This window comes from Cupressus sempervirens, chromosome 5, assembly GCF_028749045.1.
Source record: "Cupressus sempervirens isolate cs-2001-9-10 chromosome 5, ASM2874904v1, whole genome shotgun sequence".
NCBI classification, from domain to species: domain Eukaryota; kingdom Viridiplantae; phylum Streptophyta; class Pinopsida; order Cupressales; family Cupressaceae; genus Cupressus; species Cupressus sempervirens.
Window position 1 is genome coordinate 237,214,656 of NC_143122.1, and position 11,766 is coordinate 237,226,421.

Consider the following 11,766-nt stretch of genomic DNA (forward strand, 5'->3'; position numbering starts at 1 on the left):
ACTAGTACATCGAGCATGAAGACTCAAAGAGACAATTCTTGAAAGGAGGACAAGCTGTTAGAGCTATAGAGACGCAAAGCTAGGAAAATTGTGAAGAGCTGAAAAAAGATTTGAAATCTACAAGATAAGTTATGAATTGTAATCAGGTCAAAAGCCGTTGTTGTTACTTTCTAACAATTGTGAAAGCTATGGTAAAATCCTATGAACTTAGGTTGGTTTAACAACCATTTTTAATTCCTTTAATAGGGTGGCATTCCAAGATAATGTTCTAAAGTCCACCAACCAGGCCCACTTGTAACAGGGTGGATAAATCGTTTAACTAGGTCACTTTTAATAGTGTGTTGTAGTATTTAATAGGGTAGGACTTTTATAGGGCATCAATTCAGAAGAGTGAGAATTGAGTAGCATGTTACTGGTGGTACAAGAGGAAGGAGCACAATTAGGCAATGCTGGAGATTATCTCTACACTCAACTATATTGAATTTGATGACATCAAAGGATGTGATTCTGCATTCAAGATGTGGAAAGCCCTGTTAGATATCTATAGAGGATATCAGAATGTTCAAAGAGCAAAAAGAGAAAGCCTCAAAGGAAAGTTTGATGACATGAAAATGGAGGAAGGTTAGAATGTTGCTCAATATGCCTCTAGAATGAAAGAAGTGGTAAGTGCAATAAGAAGTTCGGGTGGTCATTTGGAAGATGATACTGTTAATAACAAATACTTAAGAACCTTCCTCCTCATCTATGCTATTAGAGTTTCAGCCATCGAAGAGTTGAGATGTGTCTCAAGAAATCAACTAACCTTTGAAGGAATAGTGGGAATACTTAATGCATTTGAGTTGTCCAATTATGATAACTACAGACCTGAGAATCTTGAATCTGGTTTCAAGGCTAAGCTATCATTGAAAGATACTAAGAAGGTGAAATCAAAGAAGAAGAGTACAAAAGGAAAATATGCATCTAGTGAAAACAACACAGATGAAGAGGATGTGGAACAATTGGAAGCATTATTGACGAGAAGATCTCATAGAGGCAAAGGTAAATTCAATGGTAAGATGCCTATCATTTGTTTTAATTGCAATAAAGTAGGACATATTGTTGCCAGGTGTACATAGAAGAAGAACCACAATGATGGAAACAAGTACAAGAACAAAATAGAAGATGATAGCAGAGATTACAAGGATAAAGGCAAAAGATGCTACACTATTGAAGAAGATTCTGATGAGAATGATGATGAGATAGTCTATCTAGCCATGAATGATGAATCAGATGAAGATGAAGCAACAATATTGGTAACCTGTATGAACAAAAATGACAAGTGGATCATAGATAGTGGATACTCACATTACATAACAAGAAAAAAAAGTAAATTTATTACCTTTACCAAGTATGATGAAAATAGTGTTAGATTTGGAAATGATGCTCCATGCCAAATCAAGGGAAAAGGTTCTATTAAACTTACAGAAAAAATTTCATGTGATAATGCATTCTATGTGGAAGGATTAAACTATAATTTGCTAAGTGTATCACAGTTAGGCAATATAGGTTACAAGGTAGAATTTGGAAACAAAAACTGCCAAAATCTATGATACTAATGGAAATTTGATAGGAAAATGTGAACAAACTAGGAGTAATCTACTTTACCTAGATATGGAAGATGCAACCTATCTTATTGTTAGACTTGATGATGTTTGGTTATGACATAAAAGGTTATGTCATGTTAACTTTGACAATTTGATTAGCATCAGCAAAAAGAAGAAAGTAAGAGGTTTGCCTAAGATGAAGAAGCTTGAAAACACAATGTGCAAACAATGTCAACTAGGGAAGATGACCAAGTCAAGTTTCAAAAGAAAAACCTATACTTCCAAAGAAGCACTAGAGCTAGTCCATATTTACTTATGTGGCCCAATAGAAGTGCAAAGCTACCAAGGAGACATATACATAATGCTATTTGTGGATGACTATTCTAGGATGATGATTGCCATGTTCTTAAAGAAATTTTTTGTTGCATTTCAAATGTTTAAGTGGTATTTGGCTAGGGTTGAGAAGGAAATTGGAAAAATTCTGAAATGCCTGAGATCAAATAGAGGAGGAGAGTTTACATCAAAAGAATTTGAGACATTTTGCAATGACAAAGGAATCAAGAGACAAACATCAGCACCAACAACTCCCTCATAGAATGACATTGTGGAAAGGAGAAATAGATTAGTGATAGACTATGCCAAAACCTTGATGATAAACAAAAAATTTGCTCTTAAGTACTGGAGAGAAGCTGTAAGTACTGCTATTTATACCTTGAATCGAGTACAAGCCAAGAGAGGAACAAATGTACACCTTTTAAATTATGGTATGGCCATTCACCTAACGTAAAATATTTCAAAGTGTTTGGTTGTAAATGCTATGTTATTAAAGATACTAAGAATGACAAGTTTGATGCAAAGAGCGATGAAGGGATATTCCTTGGATGCTCCACTAGAAGTAAGGCATATAAGTTTTTGAATACTAACACTAACAAGATTGTAGAGAGTGCAAACCTGTAGAAGTCCAAGTTGATGAATCCAAGAAACCAAAACATTATAGATCCTTTGTATACTTCTATGAAGGAATGTCAATTGAATCATTTGAGTCACAACCAATGAATGTCGAGCTGCATTTAGAAGCTGAGTTGCAAAATGAAGAAAATGCACATTCTGATTCTAAAAATAGTACACATGGAAGAGATAATGAAATACTAGATAGTGATGTGCAAAGTGACTCTGAAGATGAAGGACCAAACATCGAAAGAAGGACAGAACTAAGACTATCCAGATATGTGAGAAGACATCACCCTGTAGAAAAAATCATTGGAGGCAAGGAAGTTGGACCAATGATAAGGAATGGACTAAGGAATGAATCATGTTTGCTGAGCAAGATTGAACCCAAAACAATGAAGGATGCACTACATGATGATAATTGGCATAAAGCTATTGAAGAGGAGATAGATCAGATTAAGAAAAATAAAACATAGACCCTAGTTCCTAGACCAACTGATAAGAATGTAATTGGTACCAAATGGGTCTTTAGGAACAAACTTGATGAGAATGGTTAGATAACAAGAAACAAGGCTAGACTAGTCTGCAAAGGCTATGCATAAGAAGAAGGATTGGACTATGGAAAAACATTTTCTCCTATTGTGAGAATGGAAGGAGTAAGAACTCTATTTACATTTTTTTCTTATAAAGGTTTCAAAGTCTACCAAACGGATGTAAAGTCTGCTTTTCTAAATGGTATACTAGAAGAGGAAGTCTACATAGAACAACTAGAGGGATATGTTGATGACAACAACAAGGATATGGTTCACAAACTACATAAAACACTTTATGGTTTAAAGCAAGCACCTAAAGCATGGTATGTGAGACTGCATAAATACCTTGTGAAGATAGGATTTGAGAGAACAGATAACAACCTGTACATCAAGGCAGAAAAGGGTAAAGAAATTTTGATATTAAAATCTTTGTTGATGATATAATATTTGGAGGAAAAGATGTCCTATGCAAAGATTTTTCTCATCAAATGAAACATGAGTTTGAGATGTCAATGTTTGGAGAAATCAAATTCTTTGTTGGATTGCAAGTACATCAACTAAAGCATGGCATATTTGTGACTCAATCAAGATACATCAAAGAGATACTCAGGACGTTGGAATTAGAAGACTCGAAACCAGTCAGTACACCAATGGTAACAGGACAAGTTATCAACAAATAATGAGTTAGCTGAAGTGAATTAGACAATGTATAAATCAATGATTGGAAAATTGCCATATGTTGTGCATAGTAGAGCAAACATTACATTAGCAATTGGAATAGTGGCAAGATTTTTTGCTAACCCAAGAGAAAATCATTTGATGGTAGCAAAAGGGATACTAAGGTACCTAAAGGAACTGATGACTTTGGTTTATACTACAAGATGAGTGAAAAGTTTGAGTTGAAAGTCTACAATGATGCAGATTGGAGAGGTAATATTCATGATAGAAAGAACACTAGTAAAGGAGCACTTTTCTTAGGGAAAAGATTGATTACTTGGACAAGAAAAAAGAAAACTTTTACCTCCCAGTCTAGCTAAATATATCGTTGTTATTATCAACTGCACTAATATTGTATGGATCAAACATTTGTTGCAAGGTATGAAGGAAGAAGTAACTGAACCTGTGATACTATATTGTGTACACACAAGTGACATCAACATATCAAAGAATCTTGTGATGCATGCCAAAATAAAGCATATTGCAATTAAGTATCATTATGTAAGAGAATTGGTGGAAGACAATAAAATAAGGATGGAGTATGTCAGTTCAAAGGAATAGATTGCTGACATCTTTAAAAAGGAACTACCTAAAGATGCTTTTGAGTATCTTAGAGGTAAATTAGGGGTGATACCCCTATCTAAGAATGTTTGAGAAAAAGAAAGACTGCCCTGCATCAAATGAGTTGATTGTTGGCATATTACAAATTGGTGCAGAGGAGATTTACTTTAGGATTTTTCCTGAAGTAATCAAAGTGCTGAAGTTCCAAATCAGTCACAAGCAAGGTGATAGAGAGAGAAATTGGAAGTACCTGCAAATGCTACACTAGCATGTTAAAATGCTGAAACAATACGTCTTTGGAATTTTTGTCAAAGAGGGAGAAGTGGAAAGAAACTGATCAAGAACATTCAATTGAAGAGAGGAAGAAATAGCAAGAAATTGATCAAATCTATCGACAAGATCAAATGGACAAAGGGAGAAATAATGTAAGAAGGAATCAAGAGTAGTACAAGATCTAAGTGAATAGTGGTAAACCAAAGAAAAGAGGGAGAAAAAGGATGTTCAGGAAGATATAGTAGTAAGGGAACAAACAAGATACAACAGCTAAGAGGGAGAAGCAGAAGCAATGAAATTAGGATAACAGATCAGAAAGGGAGCTATAAAAATTGATGGTAACACATTTTTCTTTTTGGCATTTGATTTACTATTTTAACCTAGTTAGCATTTTGATAACTTGGTTGATTAGTTTGGTTTGCCATCAATGCCAAAGAGGGAGATTGCTAGAAATTTGATTGGAAATGAATACTATCAAAGAGGGAGATTGTTAAAAATCTGATTGGAAATGAATACTATCAAAGAGGGAGATTATTGCAAAAAGAAGGAAGATTATTATTAAAGAATATTTTCAATCATTGTTTTGTCATTAATGTCAAATCTACTATTTGCTGGAATGACAATTTCTTATAAGATCCAAGTACTATCATTTAGTTGATTGATGAAGAGGATTTAAACAATAAGATGTAATAAGAGTACCTAAGGGAAAGGTTGAATTATGGTTTTGTAATGAAGTGTAAGGATTAGTTAAGACAATGGTAAAATGATGTATTGATAACATACTTGAAGATACAGATGCTGGCCACACTTAGAACACTAGAAGAATAAGTTGCAACAAGGATGCCTACAAAGCTTAACTAAAGTTCATTAGTGAGTGTCGAGCAAGCTAGTTCAAGCCAAGTAGATTTTTAGTTATTGCTAAGCAAATGAAAAATCTAGCGTGTGCTGAGTGAAATAGAAAGAACCGAGCGTGTTTAGGTGCTAAGAAAAGTAATAGGTGCCGAGCATTAGTAAAACTTAGTGGATGCCAAGTGAATCCAAAATAGGTGCCGAGCATCAATAAAACTTAGTGGATGCCAAGTAACATAGTATGTGCCGAGCACTAGAATTTCAATAGTGTCGAGTTGTTGTATTATTGGAAAAGTCAAAGATTCATCAAATCTGAGCCAACAAGTTTGTTACCTTGAATTTTGTGAACTAGATGAAAGATAAGGATGACGAGCTAGTGGCACAAAATTTTATGTAAACAGTTTTGCAACAAATTAAGGAGAATTCTTCATGATGTTTCTAGAAGAAGTAAGATATGGGTTAGATTCAATAAATCATACCTAATCTATTTGAATTAGAATTAAAGGAGGGGAGAATCGAGCAGGGAAAACAATTCTAGACTTCTATTTAAGGAGTCACAAGCCGAAAAGATAGAGTTGTTGGTGTGCCAAATTGTAAAGTGGTTGAAGGGTGTCAAGGAGAAGGCATCAAGGAGAAGGAAGAACAGAGCACAGAGACTCTGCTTCAATAAGTGGTCATATATGAGATTGCACTGGTACATCAAGCATGAAGTCTCAAGGAGACAATGCTTGAAAGTAGGACAAGCTATCAAAGCTATAGAGACTGAAAGCCAAGCAAATTGTGAAGAGTTGAATAGAGATCTAAAATTTGCAAGATAAGTTGTGAATTGTAATCAGGTCAAAAGTCCTTGTTGTTACTTTCTAACAATTGTGCAAGCTAGGGTAAAATCCTATGGACTTAGGTTGGTTTAACAACCATTTGTAAGTCCTTTAATAGGGTGGCATTCCAAGAGAATATTCTAAAGTCCTCTAACTAGGCCCACTTCTAATAGGGTGGATAAATCCTTTAACCAGGTCACATTTAGTAGTGTGTTGTAGCCTTTAATAGGGTACGCCTTTTATAGGGCATCACTTTAGAAGAGTGAGAATTGAGTAGCATGTTACTAGTAGTTTTTCCCAAATTGGGTTTCCATGTAAATCACTGTGTTATGTGTTGATCTTTCATGTGTTATGCTTGCACGTTGATTTACAGTAACTTGCTAAGTAGGAAAGTTTAAGCTTGGATGTATGAACAATTTAATAGGTTCACTTTACTTGATGAAAAAGTTTTAATTGGACATTTGGACCTTGAATAATTAATTCACCCCCCCTCAGTTATTCTATAGCATTTCTAACACTTCCATATAGAAGATAATGCCATTCGACTTCTTTAGTAAAAATGATGATTGGTGGGAGGAATCCCTAAATCAGTGACCTCTTTGGGGTTATTATCCAAATACCAATGGTAATTACAGAGGGTCGAGGTGTGTTGCTTGATCTCCCAAGTAAAAGGGCATGAGAACAAAACATGGGAAATATTTTCTCCTTCTTGTTCACACAACATGTACTTGTTAACTAAATGGAAACCTCTTTTTGCAAGTTATCCAACATGATGATTTTCCTATGAAAAATTGCCCACCAATTTTTATTTATTTTGGGAAGAGCCTTCATCTACCATAATCTTCCCCAATCAAACTCTTGAGGCCATTAGGGCGTAAGAAGACCGAAACCCATTTTCATAATGTAAAATCCTAAGTTGGAATTCTTCCATATCAAGTTCTCCTTTTGATCCAATCTATGGAACTTGAGGGATGAGAGAGTTTGACTGAGCTAAACAAAAATCCCTTTAAGACCATTCCCACCCCAATTATTGTTTATCTTCCATTGGAGAGGAACAATAGAAGAATCACAATAATCACTAACCTTATTTCTCAGATGCTCAGCCAACACATTCTTTTATGTTGGGAATATCGAGTACAAATCTAGAGGAGGTTGGTTGACCTAGGGATCCAACTAGAAATCCACATCATTACCATTCATAATTTGCTAGAAACAACCTTAGGTTAAGAACAGGGTGAATTTCTGAAGGTTGTTCCATATATTAGAACCTATATATTGGGAGATTTTAAGAAGGATTGAACCCTTGCAACTTTGTAAATATTTCTCCCTCATAATTTTAACCCATTCCACTCCAGAGTTCATAATATTCCATTTGATTTTCTTTACGAAAGCAATGTTAAGAAGATGGATGTCTATGACATAGAGACCTCACTAATCCTTGGGAGAGGAAACTGTCTCCCAATTTACAAGAGAGAGGAGCTTCTTCTCCTCCAGACCCTCCCCAAAAAAATCTATATCTGAATGTTAAAAAGAAGTTAAATATTTTATATATTATAATTCTAATTGAAAAAAATGGATAAAACATTAAAAATAGGTACATAATTTAGTCACATCCAGTGCATTTGGTGGGATGGCCCACGAAGCACGGGGTGAAAGAAATGTCCACATATAGTTTGTGACTAAATTGAATCGTACCATTGACCTTTTCATTGTGAATCTTTCATGTTATTAATTAATCCACATAAAAACAAATCAATCCCATTGGGTTTCTGTTGGCTTCCCAAGAAAAGACTTGCATCTTTGATCCTCTTTCTGCCGGTTCTTTCTTTTTCTTCTTGCTTGAAAATTAAGATATCAATTTCAGGTTTATATATGAAATGAATTCAGTCCATTCATGTATGATGCAGCGACATAATTCGGTAAAAGAATAATGGCGATTTCTATTTACTACTCCATATTGAAATCAGTAGACGGGAGGTCGTTGAAGAAGATCTGAAGCTCAGGAACCCTAATTCCTTTGTGAGTATATTTGTTTCGGATTTCTGATGTGATTATTTGAGTGGCGAGGAGTGCATTGGGCCCCGATGAACAACCCAGATCTGCAATACAGAGTGCCTCGCACTCAAACATGGATTTCCAGGATCGAATGCTTTCTTCCAGCCATGGCTTTGCTCTCAGTAATGTGGTCTTCTGCATTGTAGACCAGATCCAATTTGGGTGAGTCGTAGATAACGTCAGATAAAGAAAAAAAATGTGTAAGAAAATGGGTATCAAACCTGGAAGAATGTGGAATTTTGAGCATAGCTGGAGTCTCCATTGCCTGCATTCATGGAAAGGACTTTCTCCATCTTCTGTTTGGTTTTGAAAGGCTGGGTTTTGACAATCTAATATAAGAACATGTGAGATGAGATTGTGAAAAACATGAGGTCTTCTAGGCTCTCTATTTCAACATTTTGTATTAATGCTGAACGCTAATTCCTCATCAGCGGATAGGTAATGGCTGACGAAATTGATAGATGATTTATTTTATATTTTCAAACTCTATTTTATGTTTTAAAGTCATTGAAGTAAGTAACAAATGTAATCAGATAGTGAAGCATGTGGACTTTTGGAACAAGTTTTGGTTTTTTTTTCAACATTTTATCTTCTAACTAAGCAGTTGTTGTTTAGAATTTAAATATAGATCTGAGAAAAAATATATACATTAAAAAAAAAAATTAAATAAGAACACCAACGGTTTCACCTCTTTTTTCAATATCTGCCTTCAAAGTGATCTGCTCGCTTACATTGATATTTGAAATACCAATATAATCTTATCCCAAACAACTTGTTCAAGCACACAAGAATATCTTAGATTTTTTAAAACCTATTCTTGATCCGGTGCAGTTAAATCCAACCACATAAGTAATATGATCCCCTGTTGCTAATCGCGGTCTGTTTGCCACCCCTGCCTACTGAAGGAAGACTGTTTTTATTTGCTTTCTTTTTCAAGATCCTATCTGAAGGAACGCTAGATAAGAACAAACTATTATTAGAATAAATGAGATGAGATGGCCAAATATGTGGAAAAACCAGTTTTGTGATTTTGTCTAATATGTTATGTTACATGGAAGATCACGATACGCACGACACACCACTATTCAATTTGAAGAGTTGTGGGAGATTACTAGAGTTCTAAACTAAACAACCAACTGATGTTATGCATAGAAGAAATTTGAAATTTGACAATGTTGATGTAAAAACATCAATGAGATATGTTTTGAATTTCTCTTAATCTCTTTCATCCCTTTCTTTGTTATGAGTTTTTTTTTCCATGTTTGGCTTTGTATTTGGGATTCCAATCTTGTGTTTAATTTTAGTTTTTCTTAAGAAAGGTCAAAATCTTCAATCATTTAAATTGTGTTAATTGTTTGATTAAGCTATAGTTGTATTCATTTCTAAAATATGTTAATCGCTTGATTAAACAAGTTAGGTTTGTGTTCATGTATGTGGAATAGTATTTAGTGCTAAGGAATTAATTTATAAAATTAAATTTTACTTCTCCATTTTTAAAAATAGATATCAATGTTTATGAAAATCATTTTATTGGTCCACTGAAAATGAGAGTTGAGTTTTTCAAAAAAAAACTTATAAGTTAAATGAAGAAAATTGATAGAATAATCCAGACAACAAGTCTCTTCAAAATTATAAGTTTAAGGCACATAAACAATATAAGAATTCAACAATATACCATAGAGCTGAAAATGCCATTCATGTAAATCAATTACCAAACGTCTTTTCTTATCAAAATCAATGGTTTCTTATAGCCGGATTTGTGGAAAAAAAAATCACATTGGTTTCTATATATATGTTACATTGGTTTGCAGGTTAATCAGTCTGTTGTGAATTGATTTGTTTTGGGATAAAGTTCTTAGATTCTTCATTGCTGGCATGTCGTAGGCATAGTTCTTATGTTTCTTTTATTTTCTCGCTAATATGAAATTTATAAACAAAATTCTGGCTATTAGAGATTGGTGTTCTTTTATGTTGGTCTCTTAGATTTATGTCGTAACTGATGGATTTTAGTTTTTGAGATGCAGACTGTGGTTCTAAAGGTGGGTATGTCATGGCAAGGATGCGTTGGAGCTGTGAAGAGAGTTCTTGATAAAATGGAAGGTAATTTTTCAATGGCACAATTCTCTTGTGGGGTTGTTTTGATTAGATAAAACAGGTAACACTTAAAGTTATTCTATTAAAACAATGAATTTTATTATTAATTAGACTGGAAAAAGGGACAATTAATGATTTTTAGGAAAGAAGAAGGGAAGAATAATATATGCTTTTCATTGTTACAGATATTAATTGCTGAGAATTTTTCTATTTTCTGTATATATTTGTATATATGATAGATTAATTATTATTATTTTTTAGATTCAAGTAGACTTGAATCTAAAGTTTCTTAGATGAAAAGGATCACAATTTACCATTATATTGTAGATTGTTGCCTGAATCAAATCAGTTTTATTAGAATGTATTTATGATTTATAATTTTACAAAATCAATAATAAAATGATCTCTAAAAAATTGAACTAGAATTCTTTATAGGTAATTTTTCAACGATATAATTTTTATATTATTTTTATCATAAAAAACAAAAAGAATCTTAACTCTAAAATTCATTCAATAAGGTAAAATAGATGAGTTTTATCATCAGTGAGATTGGAAAAAACAAGGACAACCTATCCTATTAATCACCTGGTAATTTTTTTTTTTTTTTTGTAATAGTCATAATTGATGAGAATTTGATATATATATAACTAACTTGTGGAACATATATATAACTAACTTGTTTGAATACATATAGTATTAGATTATGATACTGAAAAGATTCAATATATTTGAAATGCAGGGGTGGAGACATATGATGTAGATTTGCAGGAGAAGAAGGTCACAGTTAAAGGGAACATTAAGGCTGAAGATGTTCTGCAAACCGTGTCTAAGATTGGAAAGACAAATACCTTCTGGCCTGTTCAAGAGAACATCGTTGCATCTACAAGACAAGTTTCCTAGTAAATGCTTATGATTATATATTTTTGAAGAATTTGCAGTTGTATTCTATGTATCCTCATCATAATATTGTGTAATATAAAATAAATTACCTATAAGTCTATATTACAGCTTTTCCTTTCCTTTTGTTAATGGAGATTTTCAGTAAATAAAATTCTGTTTGCCCCCCTTAATTCTTCACATTCTCAATACCTCTTTACAATATTTTAAAGAAGGAAATGTACATAGATTTGTTTGTGAAAATATATCTTTTAATTGTTGAGCCAATTCATGTTTCAGAACAACCTTTAATAATTAAAATGGATTAATATAAAACCTTCAATGAACATGAGAAGTAACTCTTCATATTGACTATAACCTTTGTCTGTCTTAATTAATTATTTTCTAAATAACATATTAATTTTTGTGGAAGGAATAAAAATTGAATTTTATATAGGG

General features: G+C 33.3%; 2 protein-coding genes across 3 annotated transcripts; one reads left to right on the forward strand and one right to left on the reverse strand.

Moving 5' to 3' along the window:
* Positions 1–7,979: 7,979 nt before the first annotated feature.
* On the reverse strand, positions 7,980–8,693 carry LOC149555387 (putative methyltransferase TCM_000168). The gene is made up of 2 exons (XM_089833619.1): positions 8,559–8,693; positions 7,980–8,472 (listed from the first exon to the last, which is right to left on the reverse strand). Exons 1-2 carry the CDS (start codon positions 8,628–8,630, stop codon positions 8,230–8,232), a joined length of 315 nt encoding a protein of 104 aa, XP_089689745.1. The 5' UTR covers positions 8,631–8,693; the 3' UTR covers positions 7,980–8,229.
* Positions 8,694–9,051: 358 nt separating this feature from the next.
* Positions 9,052–11,496, forward strand: LOC149555388 (copper transport protein CCH-like). 2 transcript variants are annotated; one of them, XM_089833621.1, is made up of 3 exons: positions 9,052–9,214; positions 10,362–10,437; positions 11,171–11,496. In XM_089833621.1, the coding sequence occupies exons 2-3, from the start codon at positions 10,383–10,385 to the stop codon at positions 11,329–11,331; spliced, it is 216 nt and encodes a 71-aa protein (XP_089689747.1). In that variant the 5' UTR covers positions 9,052–9,214; positions 10,362–10,382; the 3' UTR covers positions 11,332–11,496. The 2 variants fall into 2 exon arrangements, with proteins under 2 accessions (XP_089689747.1, XP_089689746.1); XM_089833620.1 differs by lacking the exon at positions 9,052–9,214 and having other exon boundaries at positions 10,138–10,437.
* The last annotated feature ends 270 nt before the right edge of the window (positions 11,497–11,766 follow it).